The 19,975-nt window shown below is 37.3% G+C and overlaps 1 protein-coding gene across 1 annotated transcript in view; it reads right to left on the reverse strand.

Moving 5' to 3' along the window:
- Positions 1-19,975, reverse strand: part of LOC113077818 (ras-GEF domain-containing family member 1B-A-like) — a 78,897-nt gene that overhangs the window by 23,004 nt on the left and 35,918 nt on the right. Inside the window, exon 3 of the mRNA XM_026250084.1 lies at positions 19,580-19,630. Within this exon, the coding sequence (XP_026105869.1) occupies positions 19,580-19,630 (51 nt within the window). The remainder of the gene's footprint in view (positions 1-19,579; positions 19,631-19,975) is intronic.

A 19,975-nucleotide genomic window follows, 5' to 3' on the forward strand; every position in this document is an offset into this window, starting at 1 on the left:
TAAAACATTCAACAGTTATTTTAAATAGCATTGGTGAACATGAGAGATTGCCTCCAAAATCATTAAGAACATTGCACTTACCCTAACTTTTTAATAGGTATCAGTGAAAAGTCTGGCTGTTGTAAAGGAAGAAAATCATTAAAAGAAACATCATTGCTTATGTTTGTAACATTTTGTTAATGCTCTTATGTTGTGCATATAAACACAACATGGCCCATAAAATGACAGAAATTTTGGTTTCACTTCAATCAGAATTTATAATGTGCATGTAACCATGGTCACTGTCACATTATAATGAGGTAGCTCACTTATCAGAACATACATTCCACAGAGCATCGCCGTGAGATTCCACCCACAGATTTCAGACAATGCTATGGTGGCTAAATGTTGTTGTCAGCAGATGCTCACAACGATGTTCCCAGTAAAGGCTCCACCATCCAACAGCTGAACAGGGCCACTTGTGTGTTTGTACGCTTTCATTAACTCCACCAATGCAGATGACACCTGCTCAGTCAACTGGTTGCATAGCTGCCATTTCTATTTTTCCAAAGTCGTCTACTGGATAATCTCACATCCCTTAGGAATGGTCAGATACCATGTCACTGCCAGAGAATGAAATAACGAGACAAAACAGTTTACCACACACAAACATATAAAAGATAATCTGTTCAGATTACATAAGAACGGTCCCTTTTCATGGCCTTTGAAGTCCACAGACAAGCACCACAGCTTGTCTCTACTGGGCACTCTGAGAAATGTAGAGGAAAAGTAAAGGTGCCATAATTCAGACTATTTATGTAACAGCATGTAATGATACACTCAGTTTCTATAGGTTGCGTTTGCCTATTAGAACGGGTCACTAGACAGTCTGCTCTGACCCTGCTCACAGCCTTCGCCATCATGCCACCAGTGTCTGAAACAATGCAAGCGCAGATGGCAGGCACGCCACGCCAAATGCCACACAAAGCAGTGCCAGATGGAGCCGGCCTTGGATTTATCTGCCTGATAAAAGGGTACGGAGAGATTGCACATTTTGGTGATTCAAAAAATAGCCAAATATCTGTGTAGGAACATGCAACCTTTCCATCATGTCTCACTTCTTACTTCCAGACAAATTCTCCCTCTGCTCTGCTAATGTCCAGACCTGAAAACTGGGACAGATTACACAAGATCTCCTGCAAAGGAGGGGAAGTTGTTCTGGATGGACAATGCAACTGTTATGCACTTTGGTACTGTTTTGGATTCTAAGACAGGAGCATGAGGCACTTTTTCCCCTTCCTGTTTAACTTTAACAGCCACCATAGATACGTGTTTTTAATATGGCTATTCTTAAAATAGCCATTGAGACAAAGTGATCAATAAAAACAGCTGTTTGCCATCCTACATTCATGTAGAACGCAAGTCTCAGATTTTGTGAAATCTCATTAAAAGTTCATTAATCAATACCTTTCTATACACAATATGAAATACGTTTTCATAACAAGATGAGGTGACAGAAAAACAAAAGCTTATTATTGGTTTTCATTCGTATTATAGAGCATAACCGCATGAAATCATAACTTTTTCAATGGAACTGCTAAAGTTACTGTATGATATTGAATCAAGAGCAGTAAAGTGATGAAAACTCTTCCTGAAATCCAACTCTTAGGAAAATACTGAGCACAGTTCAGCAGCTGCGACGTGACCTTATGACCCAAACACTATGAATCACTGCCCCTGTGAATCCATGTGGATGTTATGATTTAAAACGTATTGTTACAGTCCTTTCAGAACAGAACTGTCCTTATTAGCCATTGAGGGTCCGTGTATTTTTCTGTAAACAGAGTGAAGATCTGCTGATTCCTGCCTGTGTGTCCTCGTGCGGTGTGTCCTCGTGCTGTTTTCTGGGTGAGGTGAGGAGTGAAACGGAAGCTACACAGCCCATCCCAACCAGAGCTATCAAAACACACACACACACACACACACATACACACCCTCCCGTTCATGATCTCTCTGCTTTGTACAATTAAATAAAGTATCTATCGATCTATCTATCTATCTATGCTCTAACAACATACATTCAAGTCTATCAACCACATAGCAATTATAACACAGTTCTGCAAAGGCAAAATACACTAATACTGACAACTGTAGAGTACAGTAAAACACATGCTTATGTCACATTATTACTTAAAATAAAATCAGCTGGACCATTCCACTACACGACCAGGATCTGTATCATATTTATAATCCATATCAGTCATGCAAAGTCCTGTTATTGTATAGAACAAGAATCTAAAAGACAAAGTACCAGTGAGACTGACGTAGACTGACTCCACAGGTTCAGATTATACTGAACACTGGTACTGCAGCCAAAAGGATATTGATATTGACTGCATACTTCAGTGAAATGTCTAGAAGAAAGAATAATAGTTTAAAGGAAATTCAAAGCCTTTACCATCATGTCGTGTGGAAGTCACATCAAATATTAATTTGCAATAGGTGAACACCGTATGACAGTGTCATGAATAGCTCATTATTTATGAATGTGGCACTGGATCTATTCTGATGAAACCGTATTCTTAGTCACTGTGTGACCATTTTGAAACGCAGCAATGTTTCATCATAATCTGTCTCATGTACAACTTTAATCGAGTGATTCTCAATGCTGCAATAAGCCATGACGTAATACATGCATAAACAAACTCAAAATGTAGAATCAGGATCAACGCTCACAACAGTGGTGTTCAAGATGTGGTCGGTAGCAGTACTGCAGGGAGTCCCCCAATTACTGTATGAAGTTATGAGTAAAACATGTATAAACTAAATTACAATACACTTCAACCAAAGCTAAAGTTACAGCAGTAATGATCAGTTTTATTGTACCTCTCACAATGTATTAAGTAAAATTAAATTAAAAGCACATTGAATGTATGTATATGAATCTGAACATGGAAAAAAAATGGCTTTCAAAATTCTCAATCAAAAACAGCGAGTAAATTTCACAAATAATTACACATTTTCAAGTTTAAAGACTGAAATAGTACTTTTTAACATGTATTGTACTCTAATGCAGTCATTTACAGTGACACATTAATAAGTATTTTAACAGATTTCAATGCAAGCATCAATACAAAGTATGCAAATACATTAAAATCAAAGTCAGTGTCAACTTTCTTGTCATTTTTAACACAGTTCCTTCAGGGAACAATGGACACACATATAGCAGACAGACACAAGGTCTAAAAAAACAACAGTAAACCTGGACAACAAACACAGCAAACGATGTCACAAGGTACACACAATAAAAAACAGAATTGACAAGTAGATAATGTTAATAATATAATATGGTACTACAACACTCCCTTTTCTGTCTCCCTTTATTAATAATGGGTCTTAAGGCTTTAAAAATATACATGCATATAATTTTACATGTAACCATATAACGATTACCATTCTGTATCATGCATGACAGCTGTATGTCAGCTTGTTTGCCTGTCAGTTAGGGGCTTTTATCCAAAGCAAAATAAAGCAATCTGCTTTTAAGCACAGTTCCCCATGAAAACTGGGCTCCGTGCTGAAAGCACAATGTTGACTGAAAGCTTTCAAAGCCCACCTCTGCCTGGGACGCAAACCCCTACTTTTGTGCTGTCAGTCAAGACTCTTCCACTAGTGCACCTGCTCATGTTCACTCTCTTCTCAGCATGGATGTCTGTACAACATCACTGGCTTGCTGATATGTCTATCTATAATAAAACCTGTAAGAAGGAAGGAAAGCATGTATTTCACAGCTGTTGAAGTCATTACAAGATGCACTGACACATCAGTAAGCGCTGTTTATTGCTCAGCTCTTTCTGGATAAATATACTTTTTTGCCATTAGAGTGCACTTTGAACATGCAGAGGGTGAGTAAAATATAATGGTGGGTGACGGTGGTGACAGCTGCTTGCGGAGGGTACAAATGGACCGGGACACGTTCATGAGCATCAGGAGATCGCATGCATGGTGATTTCTTTCATGAATGTCACTGTTCATCATTTCTATATAGAGAACAAAATAAAATATTTAGAAGAGACTTCCCGGATCACATCTATAATGCAAATATTAATTCTCTTTATGCTGACCAGTGTGCCTATCCAGTAGGTGATTTTTCACTTCACATGAATGTGACACCATACTAGATTCATAACGCTAGAAAATCACAAGATAGATTTCAAATATTTACAGTAATTCCCTGTAATGCTACTTCAATTTCCATCCAGGAATGAACTCCTTTAAAAGCATTTATATAACATAGTATGCATGATATTTTTATGAAATATACTGGGAACCTCATGCTAATCATGTGTTAATTCTTTCTAAAGGAAACATTGTAAAAAGGCCCTAAACTTCCTAGTTCTTTCATGCAAAGGAAACTCTGGGTTGTACATGATCAGTCACGATAGTGCTTTTGCAACTCCTCAGTAAATAAGTAAATAAACTGCTCCTCAGGAAATCAATAGTTAAAAAAATATATATATTTTATGATTTACAAAAAGCACCGGAATTGTTATCATTCTTTAGTGATGTTGAAGAATCATCAGCTAGAACATCATGACTTTCTGAAGAGCTTTTATGTTCCAAGATGGGATCAGAACTTTTTCAATGCCAGGCAACTGGATGCTTGATATTTGTCTGATGATTACACTGACTTCTCCTTCTGTCTATTTGACTGTGTTTTGGACCAAATGTTGTTTTATTAACAGTTTCCAGTGGTTACCACACTCTGTATTCAACCACTTCCTGTTGGGTAACGTTTCTATGACAGTTGTTTACTGAGCAACATTCAGACACTGTTTTATGTTCTCACCCACAATACAACATGCAACAATATGAACCGATAAACTGATCTGAGATCAGTCTTAAAGAAAGACATAAGTTCTGCTGATTAATGAGAAAATCTGAAGAGGCAAGGGTTTAAATGACACTTTGCCATGGCTCATATGGGAGGACTCTTACATAAGTGTATTTTGCTTTTATAAAAAAAAAAAAACACTTGCTTACATAACTAATATTATTCAAAACAAATAACATATAAGGCTATCTATATAGCAACGGCAAACTCATTTAAAATTGCCAAATTGTTTCAAATCTACTCTTTGGCAGTTTATAAGTAAAGATTCTGCAAAACCATATTTTAGATTCCTTAATCTTACCTCATATCTAAACTTAACCAATTACCTTACTAACTATTAATAAGAACACACACACAGATCTAAATGAAACAAAAACAAAGGGAATCTAAAAATAAACAGCCTGAGTATATCATCCTCTCTGGCTGTTGAAGAATGAGTCAGATTTGATGAACATTAGCATATTTTTGTCAATATTCAGCAGTTAATGACCACTCAACAGTATAATGTCGGTCTATAAAACTGACACTCTACTTTGACTCCCTGAGAACATGTTTTAGCTTCATGCTGTGGCGCCCTTTCACAGACTAGAGTGATCTAATGTTGACTAGATTTGATCTAATATAAGGTACCTAAGTAGCATTTTAGAGCTCAGAATTAGATTTTAGGGTTCAGTAATACATTTTTAATGTTAGTTTCTTAGCATTGAAACCAAAGAACATCAACAATATGGAAAGAAATATCTAATAGAGTAACAAAAAAGATCTTCTTTTTACTGTGACAGCTTTTAAACCCATAACTGTGGCTTTCTGCTGAACTTTCCCACATTGCATCAGCACACCAAACCCTAACACCAAACCTGTAGAGACAGACAAGAAAGTCTGACAATGCCGCTTGACTCAAAGTCTCACGCACGTCAATCAAACTCGTCAGCGAGGAGGAGAAAGAAGGGATGTTTTCTCATCTATACCATAACCAACAAGATTATGTGGCATGGAACACATTAGAATTATTTCCACATATCAGAAATCCAATAAATCTCTCACAAATATAGCAGTTGGTGGGTGAATGAGTTTAAGTCAGTGGCTACCTATTGGATTCAAAGGGCTGTTTCCTTATGATGTAACTGTATATGAGCTCATTATGAGTCAGACAGGCAGAGAGAATTGAGAAGAGAAGCGTGTAAATGCTTCAGTGGGCTTAAAGACAAAGTCCTTGCTCATACACACACTTGACAGTAATCGTTTTTGAGTTTCCCCTTTCTCTCATCTGTTGCCATTCAGACAGCAGTGAAAGCTGTGCCAGTGTCCCCAGTGAGACCTCGAGAAACCCTCCCTGAGGTCAAGAGGAAAAAAACACCACTAAATCCACCGGAGATATTCAGGATTATCTCCCAACAAAAAGACTGAATTCCAGACACAGCAGTGCTCATGCAAGCACCAGAGGTTCATGTGTACCCGCATGTTCAGTATTTGGGTAATTATACTATTATATATGTTCATGTAAACTTCCAGAATGGTCCCTCTTATCTGGTTGTAAAACAGTGTTTTTCAAGCTCTCCGTCATATTCTCCTAAGACCCAACAACTTCCTTTAGTTTTCTGCAGAGAGCATTTGGTTGTTAATGTTTGTGTAATTTATTTGGACATGACAACATCTAACTTCCTCCCTGAGGACACCTGTCTTAGAATTATAGATCTTATATCAATATGCTCATATATTAAATATTATGGATAGAATCAAGTCAGTAATACTAAGTCAGATATTAACAATAACTAACTCACTGAGCACATAAATTCAGTGTATTCCACATTAATAACATATATTTTATATTTATTATTCGCTAATTCCTACTGAATCTGAAACCCCTGTTGGGAATCACTTCTAAAACATTCCTAAAAATCTGCTCTCTGTATTGAAGTACTTCATGTTGAAATGTCTATGGATGCGGTCCTAGATTTCATTTACAGTGATAATGTAGTTTTTCCATCACTTGACAGTGAGAGTCTCTTCATGGCGGGTGCAGAGTGAAAGGCACACTCCAAACTCCCCCTCCAACCACACAGTCATCCTCCTCTCATCATTTCTGTCTTTTCTCTGTCCTACTCTGCCTCTCAGCACCATTAGTCACAGTGTTGAGTGCGCAGTCGGCCCCTGCACCTGTTCCCTCCCGTCTTCACTCACACACCCGGGGGAACTATTATTGCCCCGGGAAGAGTCGTCTGCTTGACTGCTCTCCCTTTATCACACACTGACACACTCATGCATGTAGAAAAGTCCTACTACATACCTAAGGTTTTAGCATTCATTTTTAGCAATCCTTGTTTTTTCAGACTTTCACATATGGACAGAATAACTGTCTGGCCTCTGATTTGTAGCATGTATAAAATGACAACCTCATGAGACACAGGTGCACCATTACCTTGCTCTCCTTGGCTTCAAACACCAATTTATGTGGTCACAGTCAGTTTAATGCAATTGAAACGGACACCTTTTATGACTACCCATAATCCTTGGTGGCACATGTGTGCCTTTCATTCAAACTGGGATTTTTTTCTTCTTCATTTTATTAGAGAAATATAAAGAATATATGTGACCCTGGACCACAAATCCAGTCTTAAGTCGTTGGGGTATATTTTTAGCAATAGCAACAACAACAAAAAAACATTGTATAGGTCAAAATTATCGATTTTTTTATGCCAAAAATCATTAGGATATTAAGTAAAGATCATGTTCCTTGAATATATTTTGTAAATTTCCAACCGTAAATATATCTAAAGTAATATGCAGTGCTAAGAACTTCATTTGGACAACTTTAAATGTGATTTTCTCAGTATTGAGCATTAGAGCATTAGAAACACTAAAGTCTTATTTCATCACACATACAGGCCTTCACTATTTCTACCAGTGCTTGCATGCAAACATCACTCTAATATCTTATCTAATATAGTAAACTTTTGGAATTTGAAGACCAAGGTAAATTGTACTTAATTTGTGTTCTGGGAAACATACAAGTATCTTCTGTTGCTTACGAAGGGCAGAACTAAATGGGAAAAAACAATTACATTTCAACAAAATAAGAAAAATTTGGACATCATCATGTTCAAAAGTTTTCACCCCCAAACTCTTAATGCATCTTGTTTCCTTCTGGAACATCAGAGAATGTTTGAAACTTTTTAATAGTTGTGTTTGAGTCCCTCAATTATCCCTCAAAATGGATCTCAAAATCATACAGTCATTGCTGGAAAGGGTTCAAATATGCGAAAGAAGCTGAGAATATTTCTGAAGAACAGTTCTCAGTTTAACTGTTCAGAACAAACAAGGGACTCATGCACAACCATCACAAAACAGAAAGACAGTCGAGGATCATCAGGTAACAGAACACAGTACTAAGAACCAAGGGTTTCCAAACTTTTCAATGGGGTTATTTTAATAATTTCAGCAATTTTTTGGTGTTGTGGACTCAATGTAAAAATCTTTCATATACAATATCTTACTCAGGACAGTACTAAATAAAAAATAACATGCATTTTGTATAATCTCTCTCATTTTGTTAAAATAATTAACATTTTCAAAGATTCTGCAAGGGTTTCCCAAACCTTCGCATGCCACTGTAAAGTATACATATGATTATAACATAGTTGAGGCAAACAGTTTATGATAGCTTGATTGACAGTGTATTTCAGCACAGACTGGACTGGTGTCTTACCTTAGACCCGCCCTGAGTGAGCTGTGAACAGAATACCATTGTTTCACTGCCAGAGCAAATGTAGACAAGAATAGAGCTGTAGTCAAGTCCGGCCTTGTCGAGTCCAAGTCAAGTCCAAGTCCAGGACTAGTCGAGACCGAGTCAAGACCGAGTCCAAAGAGGTTCGAGTCCAAGTCAAGTCCAAGTCCAAAAGTTTCGAGTCCAAGTCCAAGACCGAGTCCAAATGAAAGAAAAAAGGGTCCTCTTCAAGACCACATACTTAACTACTGATAATGTTTGTGATGCGAGAGAAAGCATATCTCCTATTCTAAGAAAATCATTTTACATTATTATTTGTAATGATCAAAAAGCATGTGCAAAGTAACAACTCTGTAGGACAGGGGTCTCCAAACTACATCCTGGATGGCAATGTCCTGAAAAGTTTAGCTCCAACTGGCCTTAAAACACCTGGAAGATTAGTGTGTCTAGTAAGAGCTTGATTAGGTTCAAGTGTGTATAATTAGGGTTAAAGCTAACAGGGGCGTTAAACAAGATCCTGGGCCCTATGCTTAGGCAGTCCTGATGGGCCCCCATGGCCCCCACCCATGAAAATATCCAGGTAAAAAATATATATTTCAGATTCATATTTTTCAAGGACCCTCTCTTCCTTTGGGGCCTTGCTACTGGTTTTACCCCCAGTCCGACCCTGGGAGCTAAACTTGGATAAACAAACAAAGTTTGGAACTGTAAGGTCAAATAATTTGTATGTACTTTATTTTTTGTTGACATTATATCTGTGGTCAAAAATGTATATGACTATGCCTAATTGGCACAGTGCACAGACACACGCAAAGCTTGGGATATGACAAATGCGTGCAGCAAGGCTAGAATGGATACGTTTGGCTCTAATGGGCATGCGCACATAAATACAGCGAAATTTTTGTCATACTGCTCTAGGGCTTGCATAGACTAGTCGAGCTCTGTCGGAAACAATCGACTACTCCAGCTTGCATTAACCATAATGCATACAAAGTGTTTGCAAGTACGACGTGAATTTTAGAATTACAATATTGCGTGGAGCTGTTACTATATGACCTTATCTATGTTGCATGTAAAAATAAAATATGTAATGTAATAATTAGGGTTGTGCCTGAAGCCGAATACCTTATTCGGAATGGCACGAATAATGGCTTAAAAAACGAATAACGCTCAAGGAATAATTCTGCCTGAATGCTCGGCTAAAGCTGACAGAGTCTGGTGTTTGCTAGATAACAGGTGAGCCAGGGCATCAGCGCCAGAAGTGAATGAATGTAAACTTTATGAGTGAAAAGAGAGCAAATCAAACACCGCATTGTTGTTGCCTCTCTGTTTATCTCTCAGAAATCAGAGCGTTGCAAGAGTAATTTTACCTATAATAATACATCATAGCTACACGTTATATTATTTGTATTTATTTAAAAGGCAAATATCGAAAGCTTAGGCTACCATATGATACGAATGAATGGAATAAGCACAGCGCGCTCACCAATCAAACAGCCGCGCTGCGCGTCTCAGTCTCTCAAAAACCAAATCAGTTCTCTCTCAAGAGTAGGCTAATAATCAGCTTCGATACGGATACATTGTCTACTTGTCCTACATGTTTGCATCTTTACCTTTTGCTGGTTTGCGCGGAACACACACATCTGTTTAGTGAAGTTCATTAACATTAAGACTCGCTAAAAGTGTTCTGCGTAATGAGAAAGTGTGCATTGAATGGATTCAGTCGTGTTCAAATGATCACTAAACGTTTGTCGTGACATCTCTCTGCTTGCATGATAAATATTATTTTAGAAATTAATAATTATTTTAGTTTAACACGACATACTTGTTCAGTGATAACTACGAAAAATATATAAAAAGTCATAATAGTCTTATCAAGTAACTGTACGATGTTGTATCCGAATGCAGATAGGAAAAATTTTGTGATTGTTACAGATACAAATACTGGCTGTTACATGAAAATGTAAATATGTAATGTCATATAAAGTTTTTAAAATTTACATATGTAATTGTTGCATAAGGCTATACATTAATACGCGTTTATTGATAAAAAAAGAGGCTATCTAGGTGTAGACGTAAATAAAACACAATCTAGCAGGTAGAAAATTAAATTAGAAACATCTAAACTTCTCAGGTCGCAGTAAGTGCACCACTGGTCATGCACATCCTTTCCCGGAACAATACTGAAAGCTAAGGCAAGATGGAGAAACAGATGATCATAGTTGTACAAGGATAGCCATTTTTTAAATGAATCTATTAGCAGAGCTACTGAAAGTGATTTTAAGTGCTGGAATTCCATTTATTCTTTGCTGAAACTTCTGCGTCATCATGAAGAGCGAGTCATGGTTGCCCAGCAACAGCAGACGCCACTGGAGCGCAAGCGCAGATTACAGAGTGCTTTGGAAATAAGGAGAGCGGCGCGCCTAGCGTTTTCCACACGTTTTCAGTCGCGACATCATGCAAATGTGGTTTTGTTTTGAAGGAGAAATTTTTTATTTTATTTTTTTGCTGGACTCGGTCGAGACCAACTAGAAGACTTGGCGAGTCCAATGGCCAAGTCCGAGACAAGTCCGAGTGCAAATTCAACGAGTCCGAGACAAGTCCGAGACGACAGAAAAATGTCTCGAGTCCGGACTCGAGTCCAAGACCGGACTCGAGTACTACAGCCCTAGACAAGAATGTCTCATAGTGATTGAGGTGTTTTGTTGTTGGATGTAATAATGAACACAGCAGTCGTCGTTTAACCCCCGACATCTGAGCGACTGAAGACGCAGTTGATTACGTTTGTTTCTGAAGGGAATGTGCCGGATCTGCCTAAATGCATTTATGTTTGCACACATCATTTGTGGTCCTTTACCTACAGAAAAAGTGAGTATAAGTTAAGGAATCTTTGCAAATTGCCTTTTCTAATAATGTGCTTATTAGCAAGTTTCACAATGAATGCAGCTAAAGTAAACAGTCTCTCTGAAAGCGGCTCAGAAGAGAAAGGCGGGGTCAGCAGAGCTAATTAACATTTAAAGGAAAATTCTACAAAACGGCTTGCTCTGAAAAGAGCTGTTTTTGACAGGGTAAAACTGGACATGAGTCACATTTTCATACAGGTCAGCTTTTCATAACCATAGGAGAAGGAAGTGATTATCTGCTGCTGCAGACTTACAGTTTGTCTTTGAAAGGTATCTTTGTAACCATGAATCAATTAAAGGAAACACATGAATGCAAATTAGAAGCCTATTATTCCATTGAACAATTTAACAAATGACTTAACATAACTAATCTCATCTTGAAGAAAAAAAAAAAAATCTTAGCTTGCCACAGGCTAAAGTACAGCATGAATAAAGCATATTTCTCCATTTACTCAAAAGAAAAGGGCAACAAATAAAAAAAAAATAAAAAGAAAAAAGAAATCTTTTATAAGTCTTTCAGGCAAAGTCCTTTTTTTCGTCTCCTCTAAAACTCGCACTGCTCAGTAAAGTAAAGACATAGCACAGTTTATCTTCTTTAATACACTATGTTGCCAATAATTAGGTAAATTATTCATGAATAAACCCTCTACTTGCATTTTTGATTGTTAAAAGGGATTTCCCGTGATAGAAGAATTTAATCTAAAAGTGCATCCAGATTGAGTAAAATTAGAATCATGGAAAAAAAATTTCTTCCCACAACAGAGAAATGTATGCAGTAAATGCCATTTCCTAAAGCTTCCAATCAGCTGGTTTACAGTTAAATTCAGTTGACTTCATTATCTACAACACGATTCTCTAAGATTTAGGAGAAAGAGGAAATGAAAAGAAAATGTGGGGATTTCACAAGGGTGAGGTAACTGCTTCTCTCTGTGAAACAATGTAATTGGACACATGACAGCTATTAAAAGAAAGCAGGTTTTAGGTGCCTTAACTACAGTGAGTGGGTGTGAGGGATTTTCCTGGGAGTTTCTAGTACTGATGTGCCACAAGTGAATCGGTAGGGACATGTGAAAGTCATCAGGTGAAATCAGGTATTCAATTCCACATCATTATCATTTAAAACTTTCAGTTCTATCAGTTAAAGTTTATTTTAGAATACAGTTAGAATGTAGTTAGTATTAAAAGTACATAGATTTATCAAGTATGGCTTCAATAGAAAAACCTGCCAGAAATAAAACCAACTGCTTTGTCAAACACCAGTCGCCATCTACATAAAGGAACCTCCTAAAAACACTCAAATCTGCTTGAGTCTGGGGCAATGCAACTATTATGCCGAGGGAAGGGAAGATTGTCTGGGGACAGCATCTAAGGCCCAATTTACACTGCATGGTTCAAGTGACCCAATTCCGATTTTTTTCCTCTCATGTGGCACAGATCGGATATGACCGGTGAACGTGTAAGCAGGAAAAAAACACATGGATTCCGATTTTCTCAGATCTTACTCAGGCCTCGTACACTCGTATGTGGTAATAAATCGGATATGAATCAGATACGTGCATTTGTGTGTGCCATGTAAGCAAACGAATCAGATATTACCCAGTAAATGTGAGTCGTATGTCATTAAAAAAGTGACGTCAACTCAGGTGGACACCACCGAGATCACGTGACTTATTATAGGCGCAAAATTCACCCAGGCTGCAACAAGGGCTCTCCTCTTTTTTTTCTCTGCCATACGAGACCAATGTTTTGCTAATTTTTTGTTAACTTTTCAAAATATTGTGGAAAGCAAAACACTGTATAATTTTATTTGCACCTGCATCCATTGTATTTCGTGCAGTTTTACTTCCTTTTCCGGGTCAGAACGTCTATGTTTGGTAGTTTCAGCAGTGTATAGTGTAAATGCAAAAATCGGATACGGGTCACTTTTAAAAGATGATGTAAGCGGGTCGTCCAAAAAATCGGATATAGTCAGAAAATCGTATTTGAGCATCAAAACCTGCAGTTTAAATGCAGCCAAAATGGCATGCAGGAGGTACACATCCTACATGATCTTCAGTGAAGCAGCTGAAAACAAACATTTGGATACTTTTTTATTGTCAAAGTTGTTGTAAACACTGCTCAGAAAAGATACATTAGTTTTGAAATAAGCTCTGCCATCAACTGTTTGGCGCCAGGTTTAACATTTTGTTAATGCAATGAAATTCATTTATTCTTGAGTGCAGTTTTAGCGTCCAAATTTCTTCTGAATTGCTGAATGGAAGTGGGAATAGCTTGGAGGCATGCAAATAACAACATTACAAAAAAGTGATTGGAGCAGCCATAAAAGACTGAAAGATAATGTGTGCTAGACACGATCACGTTGCACAGATTCACTGAGATGTGTGATGGATACATTCTCACAGATGTTTCTTACGTGAAGGCCATATCACATGAGGTTAAGAGTGCTGCTGGGATGAAAACTGGGAAACTTCCAGGTTTCATCTATGTAATAATAGACTCAATACTCATCGGGAAGAAGGAGGCGGGAACCGGCGCACAATCAAATGAAACTTTAATTATTCAAAAATAAACACAAAACAGCACACCAGCCCCTCGCGGATGACTGGTGCGCGCAAATAAAAACCAAAACATAAAATATGGCCCAGGCCTGGTCCTCGTCCTTCACTATAGTCGCTCCAGTTTTATATCCTTCCATCTCCTACGTGGGACTCGATACCGGCATCGATCATCTCCAATCACTACACCCGGCCTCACTCCTCGTTCCCACGCCTCTCGGCCCCGCCCCACTCGCCACAATCTAATGTGGTGCTTGGGTCATGGGATCAATTCCTATGTTAACCCAGAGTAGGTATGTTTACATGCATAAATGTTCAGCAATTGGCATGAATCCAATCCAATTTCAGTTTATTTGGACCCTATTCTTTAAAATCCAATACACATTTTCATTTGAATTACATCCAAACAAAACTTATTGCCCAGATGCCTTGTTCAGAACGAGGAAAAAGTACACTGCAATGTCACTGGAGCTACCGCAAGTATAACTAATTTTTGCTTCTATGACACATCTAAAAAGTATGCTGAAATTCATTTCAAATATGTCAGTCTACTCCAATGAACAACAAAGACAATCAATTAAAATAAATGTGTTCATAAGATGTAAACAAATAGTAGTAAAACGTAAAAATATAGGTGCACAAGCTATTTTTAAATCCGATTGAGAAGACAGATTTAAGTGTTAACATGGTTCATTTTGTCTTCTTGATCGGACTATTTCAGGCCTATGCACCCTTTTTAATCCGATCAGACAGAACTCAATTGAAGTGTTTACATGAAGGCTTTTCAATACAGAGCCATCAATTTGATTACTAATGGAATATTTGGTTGCATGTAAACATAACTAGTGAGGACATTGTACAGCTTGGATAAAAACAGTAGCCAAATGTATAAATGTGTTTTTGTCTTTAAAATATCTTCAGAATTACAGAGCAAATAGACAAAGTTTAGCACTGGATCGTGTCAATGGCTTTACATGTACAAAGCATTCCTGTACACTTTATTCATCTATTTACTGGTCTCCTGACCTTCATTCTGTTTTCATAACACTTACATTGAACAAAGATGGAAATATCTTGAAGATGCACTGCGTAAGTGTTCTAGGTTATTAAATACAAAAGGGTTGTTTGTTATTACAGTTCAAACAGGAGAAATGAATCTTAGGAGGACCTGGGTGCTGTGGTAGCCCATCCGTAAAATGGGAATAATGCAGCCAGTACAAAAGCTATGAGTCAGTCAGTCATCAAAGCAGCCTTTCCTTGGAAGACAAACATCCTCAGAGGAAGGTCAGTTCTATAAAGTGACCTTAAGTCTTGTTCTTTTGCGCTCATCCTGAAAAAAAAATGCATTGTGGTTTCCACAAAATTATTAAGCAGCTGTTTTCAACATTGATAATGATAAAACAATGTTGTGTTTATTGAGCACAAAATAAGCATATTTGAATGATTTCTGAAGGATCATGAGACTCTGAAGTTCAACTTTGCCATCAAAGGAATAAACAAAACTTAAAAATATATATTAAAAAAGAAAACAGTTAATTTATATTGTAATAATATTGCACCATTTCTATTGTATTTTTTTTTTTTTGTATAGTAAATGGTAAAAAAAGAAAAAAAGTGCTCATTTATAAATAAGTGACCACACAGAACACATTATAATTTGTCCATTATCAAGGACGTTGGTAGTTCTTGTAATTTGGCTAGCTTCTACCAAGTGATAATTTTTAACAAAACAACAATAAAAGATATGGGAACAATATTCCCTCATATAGTTATCCTAATAATGTGATTAATTATTTTCTTTTTCATCTGTGCATCAGAACAGACTTCTGATTTTAGGCCATTATCCAGCAGTTGAGAAGCACTGTAGACCAAATGACAAGTTTAATAACAAGTCCTGACTTGTTACATAATGCATCATCGGTAGATTGCCCGACCGGCATTGCACCAGTTGGCAGTCTACCAGAGCCTGACAGACTCCAAGATAATCCTGGATTTCTCTGCACAAGCTGTGGCATATATGTGCACTTAATACAGATAACAAACTTTTTGACAAATGCATGATTTAAAAAGATATTCTCAAAATGTTTCATTATATACAGGTGCATCTCAAAGTGGAATGTCATGGAAAAGTTCATTTATTTCAGTAATATTCAACTCAAATTGTGAAATTCAGTGCACACAGACTGAAGTAGTTTAAGTCTTTGGTTCTTTTAATTGTGATGATTTGGCTCATATTTAACAAAAACCAATTAATTCACATTTCAACAAATTAGAATATGGTGACATGCCAATCAGCTAATCAACTCTGATTGGCATGGGAGCCTTCAAAATGGTCTCTCAGTATAGTTCACTAGGCTACACAATCATGGGGAAGACTGCTGATCTGACAGTTGTCCAGAAGACAATCATTGATTGTCCCTTCACAAAGAGGGTAAGCCACAAACATTCATTACCAAAGAAGCTGACTGTTCACAGAGTGCTGTATCCAAGCATGTTAACAGAAAGTTGAGTGGAAGGAAGAAAAAGATGCACAACCAACCAAGAGAAACGCAGCCTAATGAGGATTGTCAGGCAAAATCGATTCAAGACTTTGAGTGAACTTCACAAGTAATGGACTGAGACTGGGGTCAAGGCATCAAGAGCCACCACACACAGACGTTTCAAGGAATTTGCTAAACCACAGACAGCGTCAGAGGCGTCTTACCTGGGCTAAGAAGAAGAAGAACTGGACTGTTGCCCAGTGGTCCAAAGTCCTCATTTCAGATGAGAGCAAGTTTTGTATTTCATTTGGAAAACAAGGTCCTTAAACTACTTCAGTCTTTGTACTGAATTTATTTAGTACACGAGTTTCACAATTTGAGTTGAACTACTGAAATAAATTAACTTTTCCACGACATTCTAATTTATTGAGATGCACCTGTATATATTGGCCATTTATGGAATTACTGATGGTGAATGGTAACGTGATCAAATCTGCTATCTGGATTTATCATAGTTGATTTGCATTAGTTTGGGGGAAACAGGCCTCTGCATGATGTTTTGAACCATGATGTTCTAGGTTTTGAACCTGAATTGTCTCTCTTTGTCTGTCTGTCCATACCAAAATATAAATAAAAAATAACATTGCATTGAGTAATTACATGAAAAAAGTCAAACATGTTGAAATTATAGTAATAGTTGAAGTAATAGTTCTAAGATACAAGTCAGAATTAAGACACAAAGAGTGGTCATAATTTTTACTTTTCATGTCATAATTAAGAATGTTTTATCTAATAATTTTGAATTAGTACCTCAATTTGACTAATGTCATAATAAATTTTTGTCATAATTACAATTTAAGAAGCCAGTTTTTTTTTTTTTTTCGTGGAGCAGAAGTGAGCTACAATATTTGAGTCTCCAAAAAGATACGAAGCCCTCGCCAACATGCAGCACGTTCACAGAAACATACAAATCCATGATTTAAAATAATATGAGAAATCCAGATCTGTTCAACATGAGTAAAACAACTCTAGTTAAACTAAAATATGCCTGGAAAACACAGAGGTCTTATCAATGATGCAGCATCATCTGAAAATGGTTTCTCATCGTTTAAAGACTCACTTCCATTTCTAAGGGCGCATCTGGGCACAAAAGCTTTTGCTGTTGCCATAGCAATGCAGTCAGCTGCATGACATCAAATAAATGCTTCAGCTACTGCTGACCTAGAAAAACCCTAGTGAATATGAAGACCCACAAAGCATCAAAACCAATAACTCATGAAAAAATAAACACACACACACACACACACATCTAACAACCCAAGGTTTAAAACACATATGGATACGCTTATAAGTGTGCCATCTTGAGATTTGTGAAAAGTATAATAAAGGATAACTTCATAATGTTTGTAATTTGAATTAAGAAATGGATAGTCATCCTCTTATAATAATAATATGATCAAAAGGGACTTCTTGTAGAGCTCGTAGGACTCTCTCCAACTTCCCTGTCATGCTGCTAAAGTTGCTCAGCTCATTACGTTAGTGGTCACTTCTGTATTATTCAGATGGTTCCATGAGCGGATGTGTTCTAAATATAAAGCTTGTTCTTAACTGGTCCAGTGAACCAGACACCTCCCCCTCAAAACCCCAAAACACTGATTAAAATTCCAGAGCTCCAACCGAGCTGTCCTGCCACTGTCATGGGATGCCAACCTAAATGAACAACCTCGGGCAGCTAGTCAATCATCATGAGTCAAATGTTCATGATACACTAATGGAACACAAGTCGTCTCGCACTTCTGATGCACTTGCTATGACCACTGTGCATCGGAGTCTCTTGTGTGCTGTAAATATTACATATAAAAAGATTCATTAAAACAGTCACTTGTTGTAATAAATAAAACTCACAGCTAAAATCATTTGAAATCCATGTTGTCTATAATGTGCTACTGAGCCAAAACTCCTACAGTCACATCAGTTGAATATAAGGTCACCAGTACAAGGCCAAAGACATTAAGACAATCATTCTAAAGAAGAGTTTTATTGTATTTTTTGCAAATCCACTGCAAAAAAATCTATTTGGCTTTGGCACACTGTAATTGTATTAATCCTTAAAGCTCATCTCATTGGAGTTAAGCCTTCTGCACTGATCTCATGTGTCGACTGGCTCTGGTGCACAGTCCCGTGGAGAAAGCCATTGTTCGACACGCATACGTTAGCATAATATTAGGCCTTGATCCTCCTGTGTGTCTGTGGGCAAGCTAGATTCTCCCAGGTTTCATTAGGCGGATAAAGCATGTGTGCCCAAAACTTTACTGAATACAATATGATCTCCAACTGTTAGCATCCTCAGGACTGAGAGAGAGTTGCTTCAAAGAACAAATGAAGGCAAATTTTGAATAAGTTAATAAAAAAAAAAACATTTGTAAATCCCAAACACAAAAGAGGGGCAAATGTTCATTTTTTCATTTGCGTCCTGTACTACTCCTGGCCTTTATCTTTACACACAAATGACAGCTCATTGAAGAATAACACAATCAACCATAGGGCAAGTAAGTGGCAATATGACAAATTGATTCTTTCTGTTGAATGAAGGATGTTGCTGCTTTTTTCTCATGCACTTGGCTCCATATGCAGCTAAATAAGTCATTTGCTACTTGGCAAGCTTTGCATTCCTCCTCCTGATTCTCCATCAACTCTATCTGATGTGGTTAATTTGATAAGAGGACCATTTAATTGCCTCTGTTGAAATATTCAGGCATTATGCTGATTATTGAAACTGGATGACAATACAATTTGACTCACAATAAAAAATAAAGACTGTCTTCATTTCAAAGGTCAAACACAAATTTTGGGTTTACAGAAATAAGTATTTGTGTAAATGGAAAGCTACCTTATCAGTTACAGCAAAAACGGGCATTTTGTTGAAATGTTTAGATGCTTGGTGCAGAATTAAACACGCAGAGGAATGTGTCAATACCACATTTGATCTAATACATCTTTCATTCTGCAAGCATTTAGAATAAAAGAGCATATGATTTGCTTACTGCATTGTGATCCCCCAGCGGCTTTTCAATCAGTGTCCCAAATATGGTAGGCTGCAAAAGAAAGTAGAAAATTTATCAATCAATAGAGGAACACAAAAGTTGACACACAGGTCATGTGGAAACTGTAGCAAGTTACATTTTCCTTCTAAATTAAATGAGAATGTATAAATATCACATGACGGTTGTCATGATCACAGGCCATTCAGATGGCTCAAAGATAAGCCAGATTCAAAGCTAATACAAAGTCATTAGACAAAGTTAGTTACGACAAACTCAAGTTACAGAAGGACTCAAACTGCACCCAAACCAGTTACAACAGAACAGGACATATCACACTATTCACATCAACTTATTTACACACAAGCTTCAAGATTGTTGACCATTGCATTATTGTTT

This window comes from Carassius auratus, chromosome 5 (genome assembly GCF_003368295.1).
Source record: "Carassius auratus strain Wakin chromosome 5, ASM336829v1, whole genome shotgun sequence".
In the NCBI taxonomy this organism is placed as follows: Eukaryota; Metazoa; Chordata; class Actinopteri; order Cypriniformes; family Cyprinidae; genus Carassius; species Carassius auratus.